At 39.7% G+C, this 25,168-nt stretch overlaps 2 protein-coding genes and 1 long non-coding RNA gene across 3 annotated transcripts; 2 read left to right on the top strand and 1 right to left on the bottom strand.

Moving 5' to 3' along the window:
* The first annotated feature begins 3,349 nt into the window (after positions 1 to 3,349).
* On the top strand, positions 3,350 to 18,775 carry LOC112574366. The gene is made up of 4 exons (XR_003101424.1): positions 3,350 to 4,987; positions 6,587 to 6,679; positions 13,625 to 14,419; positions 15,100 to 18,775. It is a non-coding gene; the product is annotated as an uncharacterized LOC112574366 (long non-coding RNA).
* A 228-nt stretch (positions 18,776 to 19,003) lies between these two features.
* On the bottom strand, positions 19,004 to 22,510 carry LOC112574364 (nucleoside diphosphate kinase 6-like). Its single transcript, XM_025255386.1, has 6 exons — positions 22,314 to 22,510; positions 21,962 to 22,064; positions 21,684 to 21,723; positions 21,252 to 21,335; positions 20,773 to 20,849; positions 19,004 to 20,052 (listed from the first exon to the last, which is right to left on the bottom strand). Exons 1-6 carry the CDS (start codon positions 22,386 to 22,388, stop codon positions 19,877 to 19,879), a joined length of 555 nt encoding a protein of 184 aa, XP_025111171.1. The 5' UTR covers positions 22,389 to 22,510; the 3' UTR covers positions 19,004 to 19,876.
* Positions 22,511 to 22,658: 148 nt separating this feature from the next.
* Positions 22,659 to 25,153, top strand: LOC112574363 (TM2 domain-containing protein CG10795-like). The gene is made up of 6 exons (XM_025255385.1): positions 22,659 to 22,906; positions 23,035 to 23,111; positions 23,404 to 23,485; positions 24,124 to 24,215; positions 24,331 to 24,404; positions 24,758 to 25,153. Exons 1-6 carry the CDS (start codon positions 22,773 to 22,775, stop codon positions 24,866 to 24,868), a joined length of 570 nt encoding a protein of 189 aa, XP_025111170.1. The 5' UTR covers positions 22,659 to 22,772; the 3' UTR covers positions 24,869 to 25,153.
* Positions 25,154 to 25,168: the final 15 nt, after the last annotated feature.

Raw genomic sequence — 25,168 nt, 5'->3', positions numbered from 1 at the left:
GTACTTTCAATGCTTGTGATTCTTGGTGATTCCTCAGAAATGGATTTGATCCATTTCTTAACCCTTCAGGGTGTGCCTGTCTGTGTGTGTGCGTGTGTGTGTGTTTTCCTATTGGTATGTGTGAAAGTGTGAGAGAGAAGTAAAAAGAAAGTTTTTTCCAACAAAGGGACGCAATAATTTTCCCATAAGGAAAACAGACACGAGTACCGCCGCTTTTAAGGAGAAGTTATCTGCCACCCCAGCAGAATAATTTAACATATATTCGAGAGCAGCACTGAAAATAATTTTTCTAAAAACATAAAAATTTACGTCCAGCAAAGCGAGATTACACCCTAATCGGAAAATACATTTTTTAACAACCAATTTTAATTCATCCAGCTAGATTGTATGCATAATCGAAAAATACTTATTTTTATTGCTAATTTCTTTTCGTGCGTGTTCGGGAAACACGAAACATTTGATATAAGACTAGTTCTGATGTCGTTATATCAATACAACTCAATAAATATACTAGATTTGTATAGCACTGTATGTCAGTTAACAGTAAACATAATATACTTTAGAAAAACTAACCCAAGTGAAACACAAATAATGAAACACATATTATACATACAAAGTCTTTAAACTAGACATAGCAGTTAGTTAAGGGCTTAAGTTACTTACAGCATCAAAGTGCAAATGGAACCTAGTTTTAATAAGAAACCGAGGTTGATATAAAGAAAGTGATATATATATATGGAAGACATTGTGCCGATGATCAAATCGACATTGATTAATGACATTTGTGTTAGGAGATGACGTTTAGTTTTCAAAAGATAATAATAATAAACAAAAAAGGACCAATTAAATAAATAAATTAACAAATAAATGAGCGAATGATGTTCAAGAAAGTTTTTTTTTTCGTGTATGTATAAATAAAGATGGCGCTTGTGCGTTGCTCACAAGAAGTCGTTGACTTTAATCTCAAGATGGCGCGTTACACAGGAGAGTTTTGTCTTCTTTTTGTCGACTTCTTGGTAACTGTTATGGCTTCCGGAGAGCCTCTGACAGATCGATCACCGAACCCTGCCTCCTGCACCACCATCCACATACCGCTGATGCCACGCAGTGTGTTGCTCCAGTAGTTAAAGACCTACTATAGTCGTGTGAAATTTGATGTCTGTTTTGAAATCTTACCTTGGACATGCAGCATCGCCATGTTGCTTGTGAGGTCATTTTGTGACGTGAGTGTAACGGAAAAACGATCAACCGTTAAAAGGCAATGGAAGGCAAGCAAATCTTTAACGATCGTGTGCCAGTTTTGATTTAGGTTTTCACGTGATTTGCCAAAGTGCAATACAATCTTTATTTCGGTTTCTTTGGGAATCAATCTTCGCAAGTAGGCGGATGAAAGTGAGGGGCGTGACTGCAGAAATGAAAAACAAAGAAACAGAAGATTACTGGAGAGAAGAGAGGGAAGCAGTGCTCAAGTCACAACTCTCTCTCCCTTCTCTCTCTCCCTCCTCTCCCTCCCTTCTCTCTCTCTCTGTGTCCCAATGTGTATATGCATTATTGTAATGGTTGATGATGTTTGTATTTATACCATGTGTATTATACATGCAAGGATGGAAGTCTAGAGTAACCCTGCTTTAATACATACATTAGCCACTATCATGTTATCATGTCTTAAAGAGCATCGCACAATAGTGTTTACCTAAACACAGGCCTACATGTGTTTCTCCTTTTCTCTTTCTTTCCTGCTGCAAAATAATTAATAAAGCCAAAGAGACGCAGCCAGCACTAGGTCTGGAGACAATTTGACAAACTTATTTTGACATTTCCTCTCACTCATACTCATCCCCGGGCATGCGCAGAGGTCGATAGAGTGCAGAAAGAAACTTTGGCGGCGCCACGAGTCCATCATTTTCCAACACGTTTGACTGCACGTGAGGTCAGTGAAAGGTCATCAAGGTTTAGCATGCTTTAAGAAGGATAGGTATGGGTAAAGCGTGGGTTGTCACAGGGTGAGAGAAATAGTTTTTTTGGAGACCAGCAATTACGAGAGAATCACACTTAACTTAACTCTCATCTTTTGGGCAGAAAAAGACAGAATTGTTGCCTCATGTTTAAAAACTGGGATTCAGGACACCAGAATCCTGTCTCCAGGTTTACAAAAACCTGAAAATTGTTTTTGATGTATTTTTACACCCTGCCTCACCTGAGCCCAGGTTTACATTTTAATGCTTAAAAAAAGCTTCAGCCATCAGAATTTTCCTTTAATAATATATATCCACCAAAGCCTAAGCTGTCGTTCTCCAGAAAAAAAATGATTATTTTTTTTAAATAAGCGTTGCTTTGATCGAAAAGCCTGGTCTACAGTTGTACAAGTTTCGAGAGTGGTCTACTGAAAGCAGCCTTTAGCCTCTTCTTGCATGGAAACCCTATAACAGCTTGATTGTGATAATAGAAAGATGCTTCTATTAATTAACCTTTTGAAGGTGTTCCGACTGAGAACGTGCGACAACTCAGATGGTTTAGCTAGGGAAATGCAGTTATGTTTCTTTGTTTTGAATGGGGGAGCTCCTTCATTAATAAAAAATATCTGCAAGCGCAAAAAGATTTCAGTTTCAATATTATATCTCTCATTTAATAAATAGGAATTATAAATAAGGCAAAGACATCAAAGAAGATAACAAAGTCTTCAATCATAGCAATATCCTTTTCGATACCACAAGTCATGAGAATTTTAGATGGCAAAGCCTATGAATAAGGATACTAGTGAAGACTTTTCAGGATAAACAAGTACTGAAGTTTAAAACAAAAACAGGAAATGTCCTCTGATTAAAAATAATAATGATGAAATTGTATGCTAGAACACAATTTGAACTGGACATTGATCTCAATGCATTGTTTTTCAAATTTGCAATATGTACCCGTGGTGTTTTTAATTCCAATATTTCTAGAGAAAACGAATAACTTTACAGCCATCTGCCTGTATTGGATGGGGTAGAGTTCACATACAGTCTTGCATAGTTATCACTTACACAATGATATTAAACAGCTCTGAACGCAGTGTTAACTATATGATTCGTAGTTCGGCTGCTAAATAAGTGAACTTTAAAATCAACTTCACCCAGATTTCGGCAAATAGTGTCTTGCACCGAGCTTCGCCATGTTACTGGATAAAATTTTTACTCCACTAGCCCTGTAAAGATTAAAGACTTCTACAAAATTCTTTGAGTGTAAGGTCAAAAATCATGGACAGACTAACAAGAAATGAAGTTTTGCTTCATCTGCATCATTACAAAATAGACAATTAATTTTAGATGTTTACGTATGATATGTTTGTGTCAGGGCAGGCGCCAGATTGTCAGCTAGGCAATGTGTCTCGACTGTTAGTACTCCTTTAAGGATATAGGCCTCTGTGGACTGTGAATGCACCTGTAACTCTGGCAGAGAATCAATTATCGCCACTTTTTACAGGACAAAAGAATCACTGAGTTCGATTCTGTGGTGTTGAAAAATGAAAAATCAAGTCTCTTCAGCTCCATTATTTAGAGACACAGAATGTATTTGTACTTCGATCTCTAGCAGGGAAAATAGGTTTCTGCAGTTCCGACGTTTACAAAGCGAGAAGATTAATTAAAAGCAGCCAGAGCTCCATTCCCAATCCGACCAGAACACTTGAACCTGTGGGAGAATGTGGGAGCCATCTGCACAGATCTTACAGACGCAGAGAAGGAAGCCAAGATGGAGGTAACAAAAATGGTGGACTGATGATGGCATAGCGAGACAGTGGCACCCTGCTTGTTGTGACGTCAGTCTGGTGCTCATTGACAACCAATCTCTGATAGCCGATAAAGGCCAGCAAGGAAGTGTCACGTCAGACATTTTGTTTTGATCGGATTCTGCGAGCTCCAAGAATATTCTTGAGAGGGAAGAATCCATAGTGAAGCAAAATGTGTTCTCAAACACTTTTGTTCAAAGTTGCATATATCCCAGAATTGCATGTAGTTTTTCTCCTCCATGGTAGACAATTATCAAGAAATTCTTGTCGTTTTCAACCGACACTCTCCGAACCTAAAAAAAGTTCTGAAATCAGGGTGAGAAATTGTCTGGGGCAGGGGGAGACCGATCAGATCGTCCCTCCTGAGTGCTTGTCGATAAGTGAAGTCATGTCTTTCCTATTATCGACAGAAGCAGATATCTATCACACTTCTGGCTGAGCCTCAATGACCTCTACAAAGTCCTCTCTCCCCCTCCATCTTTCTCTCTCTCAGTGTCACCAATGCTCATTCATCTGCCTTCTATACCTACAAAATCCCTTAATTTGCCTGCATAAATGAGTTTCCATATTTTCTGATATCGACGCCCAGGGACATTAACTTCCGATTTGCAATTTGTCTGGCGAGCGTTACTCACTCAACAGCTTTTCTTACCAACGGTTAGAGCTGGCAAAAGCTCAGCCACACCGCGGTGTGAGGACTGAACTCATTCCCTCCCTCCCATCCACTGCACGCGCAGTATGCAATAGAGGGAGAGAGAAAAAAAATGGCGAGCGTTTTGTTAAAGTTGTGGGAGAATACTGGCAGACACCTAGCATCTCTCGCATGCAGCTGATCGTCGTGATCCAGCCAAGAGGTTGCCGACCCCGTAGAACTGCCGCAACCCTCCGTACCGCCGTGCGAGCTGCTGCTACGTCAGAGCCGTTACCTGTGATTGACACTACAACTGCAGCAACGTCTCTCCTCCAACACCGACTGCGTGCAGCAAGCCATGTTAGCAAGTGAACACGACTGAACCAATGAACGGCCACGCTGTCTTGACAGCAACGAAAGCCAACAGTCTTTTTTTGTGTGTTTTCCGTTATTAATCTCAGCGGCAGCGACGTAGAGAAGGGAGATGTTGCGCGGATGAAATTCCACAAGGATGCAAATTCTTGCAAGTGGATTATTGCGAGTGGGTCTGGCAAGTGCATCCGGTCGAGGGAGTCTGCAACAAACAGAAAGTGAGTGTAATCTTTTTGTCAATAAAGTTTCTTAAGCAACAACTAAGTCAAAAGAGCCAAGGGGTTTGTGGGAAAGCCTAGATATCGAGGGAATGTGATTTGTTTGAGTCCAATTCTAGGAAAATGGAGGAGTTCAAAACATTAAAACTGCAGGACGAAATCTTTTCCTGACAGGCAGAAATCTGAAAAATGAATATATAATATTCCACGCCATTAAGCGACCTTTGCTGGCAATCTCATGAATTTTGCGAGCTATTTACATCCTGGCAGGGATATGCAATTTCGATACCACTTGACCCATTAATGGGAAGGAGAGAAAATCGCAAAAAAAAAAAAAAAAAAAAAAAATTCGTGAACCCAGTTTCCTGAAGGAAAAAAAAAAAGGATTGCAAACATTCTGGATCAACAGGAAAAAAATCCTCCATAACATTCATAATTTTCAGGACATTATTTTTATTTGCCAGACCTTGTTTCCTACTGCCATTTGCTAGGAGACGTTATTTGCAGGTTGTTGTTTACGTGATCGCAACCTGCAACACCTGCATCCGAAGATGATTGTTTGTGTCAGATCCATGGCACGCAGCTTTGCCCGGAGGCTTCCTCCTGCCAGGTCAAAGGTCACCGAGCCCTCGCCGCAAACGTTGTCAATCTAACAGTAGACATACCTCACCGGTATAGCACCCACCCACTTCTACCCACTGGACCAGAACTACATTGATGCTTGGTCCCGAGAGAGACAGGCGTCAGCAAAGTCTGGGTCAGACTGGGGATACCTGCAGTTCTCAATAAAAAAAAAAAAAAATTGGCCTTCTACAGGACACAGAATAGTTCATGGTTGTTCATATGCATGGCGCAGAGTCAAAATAGAAAAATAAAACTGTAAGCAGGGTGACAGGAGGAGGTGAAAAGTGTTACCATGGCAACAAACATTCATGATTTAGGTCGTCGACGAACGTGGTGGTTCGCCTGAAGCTCGGACCGAACCTTTCTTGTTGTGAGTTGTTTTGCTAGCTGCCGACTTTCCTCTAGTAAACACAAACCTTGTAAACAGAATTTCAGTTTTCCCACACAAACCACGTGCCAAATTCTTTATCATGTTTGTCTACCTCTTTGCCAACACAGACAACAGTCTCAAACATGTTACTGTGCATGTTCTACCCCACATACCCGGGAGGCTAGAAATATAGAAATGTTTCTGTTACTAGAGAATCTGCGAACTGTAAATAGCTAAGTAGCAATGACCTCCACCAGCCTAAAAGATGTTTGTTTGTTTGTTTGTTTGTTTGTTTGTTTGTTTGTTTGTTTGTTTGTTTGTTCGTTCGTTCGTTCGTTCGTTCGTTCGTTTGTATTTTTTGTTTGTAAGTCCAAGTCTTTTGAAAAGTTTTGCGTTTAGCGAAATACTGGTGTAGAGAATCTCGAAACTTTAATCGCTGTATTGAGAAACACTCTTTAATCCCAAAACATAATTACAAGATGCGTTTCTTTGAGGATGAAAAACAATTTTTATGCCAATGTGTTGCAGGGATTGATTGAAAATATGCAAATGTATCAACATTGATTTTTGGTTATATAATATTGTTTCATTGCGATTTCACACAGGCTTCAGACGATGGTAAAACCATACCCCTATGCCATGGCTCAACTAGGAAATGTTCTCACTAATCCACATACCCAACTCCGTGTGCCATTCAGGTATTCACTTCCGTCTTTCTTTCTTTTTTTTTCTCTCTCTTTCTTTCTTTCTTGTTAGCTGGTATTGACAGCTGTTGAAAGGTCTTTCGGTGCAGGCCGATTCGTAGAGTAAATAAAAAAATAAAAAAAAAAATAAGCCGAAAAGAATAATGTGAACATCCTTAAATTTAATTTTTTGCTTTCTTTGCACCTGAATCTCCCTGCACTTGTTGTGCCCCTCTCTTTCTTCTTCTGTGTTTTTTCTGCCTGTTTGCTAGCGTACCATCTTGGCTCTGTGTGTGTGTGTGAGAGAGAGAGAGATTTAGCGTGCGTGCGAGTGAGCATATCCATCTTCTGGAAGGCAAATTGAATTTTTCCAAAAAAACATTCTATTCCCCCTTCCCTACAAGTACTCCCTATCCAATTCCCATGCCCAGCTCCCTCACTCTTACATCAAGAAAATCAAATTGTGTCGCGAAGTGTCGCGGCCCCCACAAGACACAGTCTGAGTCTCTGCTTCTGCTTTATTTTCTGAGTGTCGATGTTCACATTCGTCCTTCCCTCCGTCCATCCGTATAGCAGTCTGTGGTTTCTCTGTCGACCATGACCCTGACGACATTGAAGTGAACTACTTATCGATCCTTATCAGTGACGTAGGAACCAGGAGGACACGGAGGGGGAGGGACCTCCCCCTCAAAAAAGATACTGAGGAGGCAAGAATGTGGACCTCGTTGATTGACATCATGGAGTTTGCCCCTTCCTTTCCCTCCCTCCCCCGTTCAAAAGCAGAGCATCTTCCTCCGTCACTACTTATAGTTAACAGCTCTCACCCAATCATCTGAGTACTTACTTAAATGATGTGACATCCAGGCATGTTTTCCTCCCGGAAATAGGTCAGCAGGCATTTTCGTTAAAAGCTAATGACAGCGGTTAGTTTTGTAAACCTCAGCTTTCAGGTTTATTCTTTTCTCACGTCGAGTTCTTTGTAAGTCGTTATGAATCACCTCCCAGGTACGTATTGTAAGCTCTTTACTCATTCACTTGCTCTTAAAGGCAAACCCAAGAGTTCAGTGAAAATCGCTGTGAAATTAGCCGTTTGTCCAATAAAAATATTATAGGAGTTTATATTAGACAAACGCACATTTAAAATGTGTTTATATTTTATTAGCGATGATCCCAAATACTTTTTTCCTGAATGTCCCTCTTCTGTTCTCGCCAACAAACCTCACCATACACAGAAAGAGGTCAGCAAGACAGACGTCAGGGTTGTACGTGGACACGTTGTGAAGGCCGCAGCCAATGAGAATCTGGGATTTATATATATAGTCGACATTTACCATGTGAACTGCCACAACACATTATCGAACACTATCCTTCAATGTGTTTTGGAGGGCGATCAACGCTGTTACAGTGAACACAATAAAGGATGCTATGAATCGAAACAAAATTTTGGCAGAGATTTTCTGTAACACAGGCAAAAAGGAACAAATGTTTCCCAGAACATATCATCCTGTGGGATTCCCTTCAGCAGACAATAAAAGTACAGGAGCAGAGCAACCTGACTAGCTACAAATCGTGTTCTCTATGCAATCTCCAGGACCCATCGTCCATCTCCTCAGCTCTCAGGGTTTTCATCGAACGAATGTGTTATATGTCAGTCATACAGCTTCTCGACCGGCGTGAACTCTGTGTCTGGAGGAGATAGCCAGACACGGTTAACTAGCCGGAGTTAAACAACATTTGCCCTGTCTTGCTGTTTTCTCCTCTTTCGTTCGGTTATTTTTGCTGTTTCGATTTTGTTTGTGTTTGTTGGTTTATTTTGTGGGATTTTGTAATATTTGTGTTTATGATTGTTTTTTGTTCAGTTTTGGGGGATCGAGTTTGGCGACTGAGCTTGTTAGGTCCCCCCCCCCACCTCTCTCGTGTTGGATTTGTTAAATTTATTTTTTTTCTAAGGTGGTGGTTGGAGGCGGGTGGGTATTACGGCTTCTGTCAAGTCGATTGATACTCTTGGTTAAGAAAACTCCAAAGTATCAGGAAGGAGCTCAAATGTCTCTATCCTTTCCTGCACTTAATCCCGTGAAGCCGGTGTTGAAGACTGTCACTGTTATTACACACCCTCCGCAACATGAGATGCTATAGATTATAAATAGGAAGTGGTACTGTAGTAGGTAGATGACATACTTCTCGTCAGAAAACCCCGGCAACGAAAATTGATTTTAAGAGCGAGAGAAAGAGAGAGAGACACACACACACACATAAATGCGATGGTTTCTGCAAATTGGGGGCATGGCAGTCACATCTCCAGCATAGCTCGGAGGGCTAATATAAAAATGAAGTTCCCAAGATTTAAAAAGAAAAGTAATGGTCGTGTACCTTAATGGTTCACGGGGGGCAATGATCTGCAAATGGTTCATCGCTTCACCCCAGACGACATATAAAGTGCGAAATATTTTAAGTAAATGTGATAAAAATGGGATGTTTTACTCTTGGGTTTAGAGTTAGGGTTTCTAATGAGCCGCTATTCTGCGTGGAGTTGGAAGGTAAGGGCACAGGGATTGTCCATTTTCGTGTGCAGCCATTGGAAGTAACTCACAATTAGTCTTTACTGCTATCTGGGTGGCGGGCCCACGGCCTCCCAGACACGCTAAATTGCTCCCCATGCGCAGTTACACTGGCCGTGCACTGGAACGTGTAATTGGATCCGCAGTCAACGCTCAATGGAGCAGTTCCGTGCTTGTGCGCAGTCATTTACCCCCAGCTCCACAATAATTTGCGTTTGGGAATTGGTGGTTGGAGAATGTACATCCAGAGGACACAGGAGACGGGGAGCGGACGGTGGTGGCGGAGTAAATGGCTCAGAAACGCAGAAGGAAGTGACTGTCCGTATTAATCTGACCGTCGGAAGCCCAAATCGCTCGCTACATCCGGGACACCGTCTGACGTCATAAATGTTTTTTTTAAATTAAACCGCCATGCTGCTATTTTAAGTTTCACGAAAAAGAATTTAGCGTAACATTTTTTAGGGGTGGTAACGACAGAAAAGTGAAATAGCTTACCAGAAACAGACAGGCCGTTAAAGGTATTATATACCCATCAAGACTTCGTGAGACGGGACAGTAGTCCCCAGACACAAAGAAAGAAAATATGCTCATCAACTAAGGACTCGTCTGGATTCTGAATGGGTGACGACACGCGAGAGACTAATTTCCGGTGAGCGCACGACTGCATGTATACGCTAGGAATGCATTTTCCATATATAAAAGGGTTTGGTGATGTATTTTGAAAGGGTCGTGAGATCATCAGAGGGCGTGTTGGTAGTCCAGCGATCCAAAATATGATTAACATGATCGAATGTGTTTAAGGTTGGTCTTTTTGATATGTCAGATCCCTACTGTGATAAAGTCATTAGAATCAAAGTAAAGCTTGCCAGTAGAGAGATTTCATCACAGAATGGTTATTTACTTAACTACCAACATGGCGCCTCAAGGTGTTTGGCTTCAGTAAAATCCTTGTCTAGGTAAGTTTGAGCAAGACAACATGAAAATAAAACCAACAGATTTATTTTTCAAAAATTATATTGTAATAAATTGATTTGGAAAAAAAACGAACTTTCGAAAATATAATATAATCGTCCGGGAGCGAATTGAGAAAGGAAAAGTACGGAAATGAAAGATAAGCAGTATGAAGCGGTGCGTTTGATCTTGCCCTTGATTGACACGTGCCCAGACACACAATCAGGACTAGAGCAGCAGTCAGCATGGTTTTGAACAGAAATAGCGTTTCCTGTGGCTAGCTCCCTGCAGCCAGCAAGTGTTTCTATCTCCGGTCTCTAAATGTAAACCACAGCGTTAGACTGATGACACGAACAATAATATCACAGTCTTTTGAAAAGAAATGTTATAGGAGGCCTTGTTGCATTTACTGGGAACCTGAGACTAGAGATATGCCCTGCGGGAGACTCTGGTTTCCTAGCAACGAAACACCCTCGCTTGTCAGCCCACGTCGTCTCGGCGCTCCACTTGGCCAAGTCTGCAGTCTCGGTGCACCACGCTGTTTGGCTTTGCATGGTCTCGGAGTGTCAAACGCTACAGCGCCATGACAAATCTTTATTTACGAGGGTAACAGAATAAGCAAATTTTATGCTCGGACTAAGTAGTTGAAATCTAAAAAAGTACTACATTAAAACTAGGCAATGAAATCACAGAGAGAAATTATGGTATTACAAACATGGTGGTTGATATCTAAATGGACAGTTGTTGTTGTTGTTGTTGTTGTTGTTGTTGTTGTTGTTGTTGTTGGCGGCTGTATTTTCGGTTTGAGTAACACTCATTTGATAGCCCTTCCAACAGTTTCCGAGAGTGGAAGTTTAAAAAAGTGTTTAATTCTTTGGATGTAAAAGATTTTCAGTGCTATATATAGCTATAACTATATATATATAACTATAGGTTTTCTTATGGCCAGGATATGTTAGGACCAAACAATTTGTTGTCAACAGTAACACCATGAGCGGCCTAGCGACGCATCAGTCAAAGGTGACCGCGGCTTACGAGAGCTTGCACGGGCCCTGGGAGACAGTATCCGTTTCAGCCTTATCAAATATTAAAGACAATTGCTGTTGCAGTATGAAAGTTTGTAGAGAGAAGGTGAAGAACTGATGTTTGCAGTTGTTCAGGTGAAGCCAGCTTATTATCAGAGGGCGAAAAGTTTGCGGGGATTAATGGCTGTATCATGCGATAGAAGGGATTTACGAGATGAAATATCCGCTGATCCGATTTGAATTCATCATTAATAATAGCGGCTTCCTACAGCATCACACATTGTTCATACTCTTATGTTATCTTGTTTATCACCAACTGTTTTCTGAGAAACAGAGAAGATATGGTTTATTTATCCCGGAGGATAATTAGTAGCAGCTGTATACGAAACCGAAGGTTAGAACCAAACAGTCCATCAACAGTTAACAATGCCATCACATGTTTATTCCCACCACACTAAAGAGAACAATATACATTTAAAATTCAGACCGCATATGATCACATTTCATTCAGAAAAGCTATGTCCACAAATGTGTAACACATCAATGTTTCTGGGGGGTTTTTTTAACTTTTTTGTGTCGTTTTTTTCTGAGGGAGTAAAAAAGGAGACTGGAAATCGATGGCTTCCAATGAAATTTATATGACTTGATGATACATGGCAGGATATTTGATTTGGTTGCGTAGCTCGCTAAAGCGGATAACCGGAGGACAGGTCAGGTGGGACTATGGCTCTGCGCATGCTCTGTGAGGAAAAGGATGGTAGATGTTTATAACAAGATTACCACGAAAAGTGCCTGTCGTTGACTTGGGGGAGTGGGTGGAGCAAGAAAATAAAATTACAATGAATTTGTCATCCGATGTCGGCTAAATTATACATAAGTTGTAGCTGTGAAATCCACACCAGGGGGTTGGAAAGTCATGGCAGTAGCAAACGGAATTGAGTGGGAGGAAAATGGCAAAGACAAAATTTGGACAGGGGTATGGGGAGAGAGGATGCAAATGGATATTTATAACGCGACTGTGTCTTTATTTAGATAGATAGATAATGCAAACTGTTGGCCACGAGCGCGTACACACATACACACACAAATGCAGCAAGCACGCAAACAGCAATAGAGAGGAGAGAGTTAAACAGGGAATTTGCTAGCTGCCGACTTTTCTCTAGTAAACACAAATATCCTTCGTCGGGATCTTCTGTATGTGTGTATGGGGACGACGACGACGAAGACGAGGATGATGATGATGCAGAAAATGCTGTGACATTTTACGAATATTGTCCACGTCTAGCAAAGTAGCGCGAGAAAGCAGGAACTAACCATCACCAGACATCTCTGCCTGTCGCCAGACCACCAGGGCTCGCAGCCTGAGGACGACAGCACAAAGGCAAAATGGAATAACGCTTTATGCATCCCACTGGATATCATCGACACCTTTGTACTTAGATTCTGTGCACGGCGTTGGTCGTAAAGAGGAACAGGACAGGACACAGACCACCTGCCGCCATCACCATGCGTGACAACGGGACATCGTGACACTTGTTGAGTAAGCATCCACAGCTAGATGGGGACAGACGGCGTGTAACCACCATTTATCAATAGGCAACAATCAGCAAGCCATCTTCACTCACATCGGCAATGAACATCGCCATCCAGCGTCTTATCTCGATTCGGTTGAGTTCACTTTACAAGCTTGACCTGATGGTCACTGGGGGAAAGGCTGCGGTTGACAGCGTTTTATTGTAACACTTTCAGCGGTAAGTGTACCGGATGGCAACCTGTCCTCTTATTGAAAACAGGAAGTTTTGATCCAGTTACAAATGCGTTTTAAAATAGCTGCGTTTTTGTTTTGGGTTGTTTTGTTGTTTGGTTTTTTTTTCTGCTCCTTTTGCTACAGGCGGTTGAGTCCATAGAAGCTAAAGGATAACTCGAGTCAAAAATTAACCTCAAACATTCTGGTATAGCGTTTTCATTAAGGTGTTACAAAAATGAGCTGTGATTTTCTTTCTAGACATGCATCAGTGAACTGACCTAAAGCTCATTAATGAAGTCTCTAATTGCTGGAGCCAATGCGAAAGCTTTGAAATCATACTAATGAAGAGTTCACCAGCAAGCGATCACTTGCTCGAGCAAACTTTTGTCTCTTCGCTTGAGCTCTAATACAGAAGATTGTATACCTATTTATTCTCAGAAGAGAATTGTTTAACTGTTCAACATCAGTTTAACATCTTGCGAACAGAATAAACTTTTTAGTTCAGATTTGGAAAATAAGTACTATATATGAAAAATAAAACTTAACCCATTGTTATGAGTTATACCCAATTTAAACATAATTTAGCACTCGGGTTGGTCTTTAAGTGGATGGCATCATGCGCTTGTATGCGCTTAGCTGCTCATCCAAGTTTTTTTAACTGAGCACTCTCTGTTTGCAGGGCACTTCAATTTAAGATCTAACAACACATCATCACTATCGCCATCTTCATTGTCTTCTTCGGAAGCGTCGTCCAGAGCAGAAAAAAGCGAGTCGGTCGACAACTGTGAGCCATGTATCAGAGAGTCGGTCGACAACTGATAGCTATGCATCAGTGTGAACACGTTTTCAAACCTTAGCTGCACAATTGTGAGAATGACAATGACAATATTTCATTGATCCGCGTGGACAGTGTACACCACCGGAGCTCGTTAATAATTGAAATCACCGCACCTCGTCCTGTCATCAGACAACAGATAATGGCATTAGCCGGTCACAGCCACTTAGGGACAGGAGAAAATAACATAAAGCAAGTAGAAACATAACACAGGATAATACATTCTGCATCGAAGGTCCCCCCCAACAGCGAGTCACGACCTGCCATGGGCTGCAGCTCCAGCAAGCACCTGACGACCTCTTCTTCCGGGAAAAAGAAACAGCCCCGCCACAAACAGCTGCAGGAAGACATGTCTTCACAGGGGGTGACATCCAGCACGTGGGTGGAGCAGTCCAGCCTCAAGACAGGCGTCGGGGCGATCTCCATCTCCGCGCCCGAGCGGGGATCCGGGGACTGTGACGTCACGCTTCCATCGCCCACTTCCGCTGACAGCGTCGACGTCCAGCTGGCATGCGCGCCCTCTGGTGGTGGGAGCAGCTGCGAGGAGACGCTGGCGATGTCTGGTGGTGGAGGTTTGGACGCCCCGCTGCTGCTCGCCTCTTGACTATAGGTGGCGCCTCCGTCAGCACCTGAAACAGGGTACTGTGGCATCAAAGATGTCATGCGATTTTCCCACATCATTCTCTCGTCTTTCAAATCATCGCTCAAGAAGCACTTTTTTCTTTTCGTCTGTAGGTTGTTTGTGTGTGAGAGAGAGAGAGAGCATGAGTGATAGAGTATGCTTGTGTGTATATATATATATGTGCGTGTGGGAGAGAGAAAGTGTGTGTGTACGATCCAATATTTTTAATGATTCAGACTTTTGGCTCAATTTTTATAGGAGTTACATGTTAATACATAATGTTCAATGTATGTATTTAAACATTCCCGCCACTAGACTTCCATTCGCGTATGTATCATACACATGATAGAAATACAAACAGGATCAAACCATACCAATCATGAATATGCACATATACACAGACATGTATAAAGCCAATATAAGCACAAACATGCACAGGTACAGGCAAAAATATCACATTGATGTCTAGCCATGTTTTCTTGCTTTGTTCGTGTAGTAGTGATAACATCAAATTGGCTTTCTTCTAGAATCTAGCTAGTGGCATTCTTAGAAGATGAGGCCATGATCCAATACACTTCACTGATGTACTAACAAAGGGAATCTACCACGTTCCCTATATGTCAGCAAGTAAAGTGTTATGCGTTCATCTGTCAAATATCTTAAAACTCAACACATTGTCCTTTTTCTTTTCTTGAAGGTTCCACAAATATCCCCATCTCTGGGACTGCCTTGAGAAATCTTCTACAAGATGTCTGCCTTTAAGTCCGCAAAGCACTAAACAGAGAAGCAAATATAGTGTACAGCTGGAAGGAAGGAGCAGATGAAGTTCGCCACAGCTGTATTCGTTGAACAACGGACAGCTGTCAGATATGTTCCCTAATTAATGTTCTCCAGACACCTCCTCCTGTCTACTCCGGCGTCGGCCTCAAGAAAGCCCTGAAGGGAGATCAAACAATGTTGCGCCTGGTCACACAGCCAAACCAAGCTATTGATAATGCAGTTTGACCCTGTTCTGACCCAAAAGAACCATGGAGGTGATCATGATTCGTACTAATTAGTCACTGGTCTTGCATGTGGGAAGTTCGAAGTAGTTTCTTCAAGCCCTTGGTCTCGAAAGTTGGATTATCTTCCCCTACGTCTGTAAGCAGCGGGTCTTTGTCGCACATTAAAGACACACCAGACTACGTGAATAAGGCCGTCCAAATATTTCGCAGTTATGTGCAGATTGGGATACTATTATAGGGCAAATGATATGGAAGGCAAGCGGAACAAATCTACTGGAAAAGTGGGAAAGTTGCTGTACAGCGATAAAACGTTGGCATCGGGAACAAAATCAGTATTGTGAATTCTCCTGACGCTTCGTCCCACAATGGCACAACATCGTCATCAACTCAGGTATCAACAGAGAAGCGGACCTCTTGAGAACACCCAAACTTTTAAAGACTTGACATATTACAGAAGTCAACCTTTGCTGCTGACACCAAAAGTAAAAGAATTTAATTCTTTTTGATGCACGTATGGCGAAACCAGAAGACATGGTATTACAACGCCACCTTAACGTGTATAAAACTGAAAAGTGGTCTGCCATTGAAATGACCACAGCTGACGATGAGACTATGGGAATGCGACCTCAAAATATTTCAGACCTGTTTATTTCCGGCACCTGAAAACTTGATGTGCAGGAAATCAATAGAACCGCCTTATCTTAAAAAGTACGCTCAAGCAAAAAAGCAAAGCAAGCCACTGAGCTTGCTAAAACTCACACGGCTTACCAAAGCAAAGCCTAGCTCGACGAAAACTGATTTTTTTTTTTAAGCAGAAAAACGTGACACATGTACGAGGGGAAAACTCAAAAACTGACGCCACGTGTGTATGTAGGCCTAATTCACTTTAGTTGAGGCATTCGCAATGCAAACGTATCCATGTACAATTCTGACGTCAGTTGCGTCTTTCTGTACATGCCGATGGTTGTAAGCTTGTATCTTGAGAATGGAGGGGGGCATTCACCCAGCTTGCCCTGAGCTTTACCCAATAATTACAAAAAAATTTACCTCACTAATCCTTTCATGACATGCCTAGAGACGGCAACAATTTTTTCACAAGATTCTGTGCTTAAATTGTCAACAACTGCTGCTCTGAATCTCACACTTGCATCACTGTACGTCGAACTGCAAAGAAAAAGAACATGTCGTGAGTTCCTTCAAAGCTCTAAAGGCACAGCTGTTGCCGTCAAAAATATTTCAGATTTCCCTAAAACCCTTTTCATGGAAAAGACATCTAAACCAGTTGCAGTGTGCGTACGTGCGTGTCCACACACCCAGCCGACACTCAACAATTCATTAATTCACTCGTCCCTAAACTGATACCAACTGACAAGTGGTTATGCTGGTTTGTACTGATCGTCGGGAGGTGAGAAACTGAATAGATCGACGCAGTGGATGAAAGCCAGCCATTTCTTTTTGCTTCAGCGGTAGTGAGCAGGTGCTGAGTGGTCGACAAGTCCACTCCTTCACATCTGCTCTGTCCACTTCGGCGTCGATTGTCCTTTCAAAGCATTCTGTGTCTTACTGTCAGGCTGCGCTACATGACTTGTGAGAAGACGCTCTTGGTGTCCTCAAAGGGACTCAATATCGTACAAAATCAATGGTTTTCTGTAGGAGATCTTAAACAACCTCCTCAGGCACGTGTTCTAGAATCTAGAATGTATCGGCAAGTAGCGTCCACGTCCAAATCCCTACAGTAAGATGGGAACTACGAGGGACTTTTACAGTCTGTACATCGTAGGAAGCCTCATGCTATTGCTGCGCACGGTTCCGTCTACCCTTGCAATTGCAGCTGTCGTTGTTGCGAGCGTCGTGTGGATGACTGAAATTCAACCACCGTCTGTACTTAAAGCTGTTCACCTCTTCGAGCTGTAAGATCTTGGCACGACAAAGAAGGATAATCCACGTGGAATTAAAGTGATGATGGGGGTTTGGTAAATTACCGCCCTTTTTCATGTTTAGGTTAAAAAGTTAAGGATCCTCACAGCCTATAATGATTATAAGAGAAATAAATGTAAGTGATTTACTGTCCAGGGTGGAGCCCAAGCCTTTTCCTCTGCTGCTTTTAACTTCTCGGAAAGATCAAGAAATGGAAAGCTGTCAGATGAGCAGGGCTCAGGATTGCTAGTCCTGAACCTCGCGCTCTAGCCGCACCAAACGGTATATTCTGACTTAAGACAGCACAAAATGATGAATGAAATGTTAATTTTCTGACACTGGCCGTAACCACGCATAAAGTTCGGTGAATTTTCGATAAAGCTTTGTTCATTACAGTTCTGAAGTAATGAAGTTTCTGAATCATTCTTTCTAAATGGGTTTTAGGAATCAGCAGCTCTGCCATGCTAAAAACTGCTGACGTCACAGACCTCTAAAGACTGACACGTGCCCTACAACAGAATGTCCTGGAGAACCATGGACGTGTATTTAAGATATAATAAGTTCGTGGGAGAACTGTGTCGATCCGTATCTCTGTCAAGATCATCCGCAGCGCACAGTCTCTATGACTGATTATTTTCTGTTTCTCTTTGTTGTTTCCTTAATAAAGCCACTTCTTTCGGAAAAAAATACTTTTGAGAATAAATTCCTTTTGGGAATACTTTTGTTTATGGACTTGTTGCTCAGAAACTGAAGCCTCGAGCGCCTTCCTTGGTAGATCTTTACATTATGTGTTCTGAGTCCTGTGCATTAACCGTTTGTGACTAGTGCGAAGATTTAAGAGGACAAAACGACAAATATGAAACGTTATTTAACAATAATGGCTTTAAAGCAATGTAATGCGTACCTGACTAATAACAGGTAATTTAACAATAAAGTGAAAGACACTAAATGTCTTGACTATAAAAGTTGTCAGTGTGATTCTAAGCTCACAGGACTGGGGTTTTTTCATTGTGCTGAATGGTAGCGTGGCAAGAAACTTGAAGGTTGGTTGGAAACTGGTTGCATGTCAAATGTTAAAATAATTTTTAACCTGTTCAAGAGTAGCGACGGAAATCAAACATAATGTAGAGTACAATTTATCTTCAAATTTCTACCTGATAGTTCACTAAGTTCGTTGTTTGCGTATTCCAGCTGCCGTTTTTGACATGCAAGCTGACATCCATAGGTTACTTGGGACAAATGCAGATGTTGATTTTGATACAGGACACGACGTAACTTTGATACTGTTCAAATCAGTAAATTTCAACCCACTCTTTTCTTATCCCCCTTATTTTGAAAATGTTTTAAATCAAGTACCCTCCCATTCACTACCAAAGAAGCTGAGGAAAGTGGAACCTACTGTAGATCTTTTGAAATAAGACGATTCATATACTTCAAACTCTGCTGCAACACCAAAATTCTAACATCTCAATCTAAGCCTCTTTGTCTTTGCTCTGGTTCCAGTGACCATGAAAAAATGATCGATGGAGGCACACAAGCACCATGAGATACCCATACACAGAACCTGTACAATATGTTATCTGTCGGTACTTCAGTCAGCTCTCCTCTATCACCACACAATTACAACCATGCATGCTCATAAAATAGTAAAGATTAACTAGTAATCAAAGCACAAAAATCTATGTTTTACATATTTTAATTCTTCATTAATGTTCACACAGACACCCACATTCATCTTCTATGCTCTATTTGAATTGTCCACAGTGCACCAGTACATTAGTCAATTTTTTAAAAATTACAGTTCATTAGACACTGCACTTGGATTCAATTGTTCATCTTACACACTTTATACCAGAAACAGATGCATTCAATTGGGGAACTGGTGAAGCAAAGCTCAGCAGAATATTTAGGGAAAGAAAATGTAGTCAGTCCCTTGAAGATATATTTAATCTGCTACCAAAAAGCTAACAATCTGCAAAATGAATACATTTTAATCATGAATGTTCTCTCTCTCTTTCTGTAAATGTGTCCATATGCATGAGTGAATATGTGTGTGCACGCATGCGCACAAGCATGCCCAGGCTTGCATATATGCACAGCTAGTCACAATTTATTTCCCATAATAAAATCATTAACTTCAAAAGTGTATCACCGTAACAAATTGAAAATTTCACTCCAGTTTCAATCATCTTTCAACGAATGTCACTGAGAAGACTTGTGAAGTATAGGCAGAGTTGTTATGGTCATGATACTCTACCTGAATTACAAACTTTGGAACTATTTCTTGCAGCAGAATTTGTATGTTCCACAGTTTGGTGACAAAACATTTATCAAAAGAAACTACAACTTGGATAAGCACATCTTAAGTTTTACTTCTCCTTGACACAAAAGAAGTTAAATCAAATTTCACTTAACTCTTGATGTATATAATTTGCACCCACAAATGTGAACGCCTTCGTACCTATAGCTTAATTGCATCAATATGTCTATATCAAATAAATTGAAATTTTCTTAATATAGCATCTATATTAGCAAACAATAAAAAACAGTTTTTCATAAACCACCTTGGCTACTTGTTCCATGCTGCAGGACAGGCATATGTTCACAAGATTTTTCATCAAATTGAACTTTTCCAGATTGGAATAAGGGTTCTTCATCTGTCTTCCACTTTTCAATATCAAATTCTGGAAAAAAAAATTGTATTTCCTTCTGGGCAGTTGCTTCCGAATCTGCAGAAAACAAGAACAAAATGTTAAAAATTTACTTATATTTGCTAATAAAATAATTTTGTTTCACTGATGTCAGGGTTAGTCATTAATGATGAATCATCAATAAAATCAATTACAAATATACATTCGCTAATTACTATAAATGGTCTTGATAGTGCGAGTGCAAAAAACTGTAGACTTAGTTACACTCAATAGTTATCTAAATATGCAAACCAATGATTACACTTTACATAAGCTAGCTGTGACATGAGAGACAAATATATCTTTTTCACAGCATAACTTCTAAAAGGGATATAATGATGTGATACTTGAATAAGCCAGGAAAGTGAATTTAATAAACAAAAATAAATAAAGAACATGAAGATGATGAAAAAAAAATAACTGAAAGTATGCCCAACCAATTTTGTGAAATATTTGGACATTTTATATAACAATAGTTTTCCAGCTGCCACATTGCCAACTCTTTATGTTAAACTTGAAGATCTTTAATAAACACTGCGTACAATTAAAAAAAAAAAAAAAAAGAAATGTCTTTCATCAAAACAAATTCTACACAAAATGTTGACCAAGGAAAAGAAAATTTCTTCCTGATACTTTCTGTAAAATTTACAAAATAAATGCAAACTGTATCTTTCTGATCTGAGTGGCACATATTAATGAATGATAAGCTGCAATCCTCTAATTCTTAATGGATCACCAGAATGATTTGTTAAGATTCACCTGAACCATGAGCACAATTTCTGGTGTCTGTCAACCCATATTGACCCCGAATAGTATGTGGAGCTTCATAGATAGTTCTGCACAAGTTTGAAGGCTTAATTCAAACATGGGATGCAAACATTTTTCTCACATACTATGCAAACTTAAGACTTTTCTGACTCTGCTATGTACCAATGTAGCATGCTTCAGCCAGCAAAACAACCTATCCTGACATTTCAAAATTTCATTTTTATGATCATCAACACCTATGACATTTTATGTATGAAAGTGGCAAACAAATATATAAGAAGTTTTTGTGAATCAAGCAATTGAAGGAAAGAAAATGTTTCTCTATTTTCCTGTGTATAAATCTTTTATACTATCTTCTGCACAAAAACAAAACAATGGAAACAAAACAGCAAATTATAAAGTATGAAGATGAATGATTTTTATTTTCTGCAGCAAAGTACTTTTAAAGTTTTATCATGAAGCAGACTTACTTTAAGACCTTAGTAGGACCCATGATACGTCTCCATTCTGCAATGGCATCTTCTCGAGCCAGCACGTGAGTCCAGATTGGGCCACTGAAAATAAAATGTGATGCATTAAAGTACACTGGCATGTCAAGTAACTGTTATAGTTATATTTTATGTATCCACAAACACACACCACTACACATCCATACACCAACAAACTTTTTATATTATCTAAGATGAAGGTAAAAATGCATTTTGGGAGGATTATAGACACAATGGCACATAACCAGAAACTAGAAAAGGAGAATCAGTGAAGCTGATGTGTTAAAAAGTTAGGGTTAGGGTGTGCACTATCTACTTACCCTAAACCTCATGATAACCCCCTTTTCCCATTTTTAATTACATGTCATGAAGCTCTTAGGCCTTCCAACGGACATTTGCACAAAAATTATGTACCTGCTCATAAAGTTGACAAGTCTGTTTAAAAAGAACTTCCCTGCAATGTGAAAAATCATGGAAAAGTTCATCTGACTTCAAAATTGCTTACTTACTTCTGCATGTCTATTTATTCGTCAAATATGTGGATTAATGCATGGGGGTTACGAATGTGTGTTACCTGCTTCAAATTATTAAAACTAAAATCACGATGATATGATATCTTTCTATAAAAGGCACATCCACACATACATAAACACTCTATGATGCAAAACAAAATAAAAGAACATACAACTCACCTTTGTGTTCTTCATAAAATTGTTCAGCTCTTTCTCGCGACATTTGTAAATGTTTTGATTTGACAAAGTAAAAGCCATTCTTAAGAATTGTTGAATGAATATCCTGAAATATAACAGGACCACATATTCACCACATATGTAGCACCCATACATTCTAAGCCAATGAAACATTTCTCATATGTCCCCTGACATTATGCAAAGGCATATGCTAAAAAAATTTAGGTCATTGGAAGAACATTGTTCGCCAGAAATTATTTAGTATTTTTAATACATTATGTTTCGTTTAATGAAAATGAACTACTCGATCACTGTACGTATAATAATAAAGGATCCAGTTAACCTATACACTTACTTGTACTATGTGAGGCATAGAAACAACATCTGGCTTTAAAATGGCAAGCGTTAGCTGCAGACATTTAAACCCCATTTCTTTTCAGGTAAAAACGCGATCGTGAATTAATTTTGAAAAGGAACGTCTACGTTCAATGTCTAAGCATAAAAGCATCGTCTGCTCTCCTCCATGACTACCGGAAACGGAATAACACGCGTAATAATATTTGAAACACACGGGTTTCTGTTTTATTCTTCTGTACACAGTCTGACGTTAAAATAATTATGTAATAGCCACATAAATACACATAGTTTATTATTATGTTTCTTTAGCTACAATTTTATGATATGGATAACTGAACTATTTTTTGACTCGTCATTACCTCCTGCTGTAAAGGAGCCGCAGTAAACAAATCATGACCAAAGCTATTTCGTTGTGTGAAACCATGGACGTGGGGATATAAGTTCGTGGTGAAACAAAATGTTGGCATTTCCAAAATTTACTTTAAGAATAGTTATCCAGAATTGCTTCATTTTATGGTTGTCTTTGATGTATGTAAATCCACAGACAGAAGACCCCATCAAGAGAAAGTGTGATGATTTAATGCTGGGACAATATCCTTTTTATTTCATTTCAGACTCGAAACTATTAAAAAGCATTTATAGTATTTAAATGACTGCTAAAATTCTCAGAAATTTCTTCAGTTTGTTTCCATTTCGCAAATGCCCTTAACGATTACCACATATTTGTGCAATGAGCCAGAAATAGATCCAGATACTCAACAAGCCCGTGGATGTGATGAAACCAGACGTACCAAAGGCAAGTCATTATATTTTGAATGTAATTTTTTTGGGGGGACCATTTCTCAAAAACTACACGTTTATCATCTCGTTCCATGTAAACAGTATTTGTTGTTGTTTTTTATCACCTTTTGTTTTCTTGGAATTGTCTATAGATGCTGAAGATTGTACATTTCTATTGTAAGGTATATAACGATCAGTAATCCTCAGAATTATTTTTATTATTAACCTGTTTATTATGCCTCTTATAGTAATAATTTGTTATTGTGTAAAAATGCGTTTTTCATTAAGCTGCCACTTTTAATTTCCAGTGACATGTGAGTTAGCACCAAATGTAACATGTGCAGGAGCATTCAATGGAACATTCCAAAAAAGTGTTGCATGCAAGTGGACGTAAGTCTCTGCACGCTTCTATATTGGAAGTTGTATTTTTTAAAAATCTTCCAAGCATAAATTGTTAATTATACACCAAATTATATATTAATATAACAATAGGGTTAACAACACACAACAACATAGGGTTTACCAGACCGATTTCTGGTTTTGCATGCAAGACACCATTTTCTTGTCAGGTGAGCCAATGTGCATGGTATTTGTGTGTGCATGTGGTAGCAGGTGGACTGACATTCAGCTAGGTGATGTTTATGTATAAGCATCTGTGTGTGTCTGCAGATTTGTGCCTATTATGTTCCTTTCTGAGTTTAAGACTTTTTAAGTATTAAACACACTGCAAGAAAGAAATTTGTGCACATGATAGGCAAATAAAGTGTTATCATTAAAATGCATAAGGAGTATTTTTGTAAATTATTATGAGTGTGCATTGGTTCATAATTTTCATGTTTTTTAAAGTCAAACTTTCATTTTCAGTCATCTTTACCAAGAGAGTAGAACTAGAAAGATACTGTAATATCAATATTTTTATCCAATATATCATATAAACTAAATTTTTTGCTTTTAGTTTTCTTGCTGTATCTCATTTGCTGAGCAAGTCACCCAAAAAAAGTGGGAAAAATTATTTCTGTTCATTGCAGAAATGGACATTCTTTTGAAAAAGCCCTGCTCTTGTCAGTATTCTTGGGGATGTTTGGCATCGACAGATTTTATCTTGGATACCCAGCAATCGGTTGGTACCATATTTAATCAAACTTTTGAGGATTTTTATAAACTTTTTGTTCTTTAGTTTCAGCATCTAATGTGCTCCTGTAATAGCAACTGCACCTTTGTCTTCCAACTTGCAGGTCTGGTCAAGTTTGCAACGCTGGGATTTCTGTTCCTTGGGCAGCTTGTGGATATTTTGCTAATTGCAACCCAGGTGAGAGCTGACATCAGTGGACTGTTGTGAGTCTGGGAATGTAGGGTTCACTACAATCTATTTCTAAACATGGACGGCATATATTTTTTATAAGGACTTCAGGATGAGGAGTTCCGTGTTCAGTGTTCTTAAATTTTAAGCTTTCAGCATAGTTTTATTTAAGCCACTCTGGTTAATTCAAAATTGCCTTTGCAGTGGTTATTTTAGTCATAGTCCACCTGACTGTATCCTCATGTTTTTCTGATATTGTTAACCTTTTGTGCTATTGTTTTTCATTGGCTCCTTATTGTTTACAGATAACTTAAAGATTTTATTTCTGAACATTTGTCTTGACTCATCCTTAATTTTTTCAGGTGGTGAAACCCTCAGATGGGTCAGAATATGTGATCGACTATTACGGTGCTTCTACTCAACGTATTATTCGCAACAACCTAACATACCTTAGTCCTCCAGACTATAGCTGACACCATTACTTATTTTCATCCAAGAGTGATTGTCAACAGTGTGTCATCTTTTCTTTTATAGTCCCATGTGTGGTTCATGCTTCAAAACTATTTATCTTCATGTATAAAGTTATGTTTCTGACAGAAACTTATTAGGCTGTTGCCGTGTCATTTGTGGAGCAGAAAATGTGTTGAGGGTAGAGAGCAGGAGGTGGAAGCGTTAAAAGCTGAATTTTTTGTTTCTGTGAAAGATTCTTTTTTTAGTGGTAACAGCATACTCATAAATAAAAAAATTTCCCAGTGAAACATGGGCACAAATTT

The sequence above is a fragment of the Pomacea canaliculata genome, linkage group LG10, assembly GCF_003073045.1.
Source record: "Pomacea canaliculata isolate SZHN2017 linkage group LG10, ASM307304v1, whole genome shotgun sequence".
NCBI classification, from domain to species: Eukaryota; Metazoa; Mollusca; class Gastropoda; order Architaenioglossa; family Ampullariidae; genus Pomacea; species Pomacea canaliculata.
The sequence above is the reverse complement of the archived record's forward strand: the minus strand, read 5'-3'. Positions and strand labels throughout refer to the sequence as shown.

Coding starts and splice junctions, on each gene's coding strand:
- LOC112574364 (XM_025255386.1), bottom strand. CDS start 22,388: ATGGGGTTTAAATGTCTGCAGCTAACGCTTGCCATTTTAAAGCCAGAT. Junction 22,065..22,313: donor CTATGCCTCACATAGTACAA/GTAAGTGTATAG, acceptor GTTATATTTCAG/GATATTCATTCAACAATTCT. Junction 21,336..21,683: donor CTTGTCAACTTTATGAGCAG/GTACATAATTTT, acceptor TTTTATTTTCAG/TGGCCCAATCTGGACTCACG.
- LOC112574363 (XM_025255385.1), top strand. CDS start 22,773: ATGTTGGCATTTCCAAAATTTACTTTAAGAATAGTTATCCAGAATTGC. Junction 22,907..23,034: donor GATGATTTAATGCTGGGACA/ATATCCTTTTTA, acceptor AACGATTACCAC/ATATTTGTGCAATGAGCCAG. Junction 24,216..24,330: donor TCTTGGATACCCAGCAATCG/GTTGGTACCATA, acceptor TCCAACTTGCAG/GTCTGGTCAAGTTTGCAACG.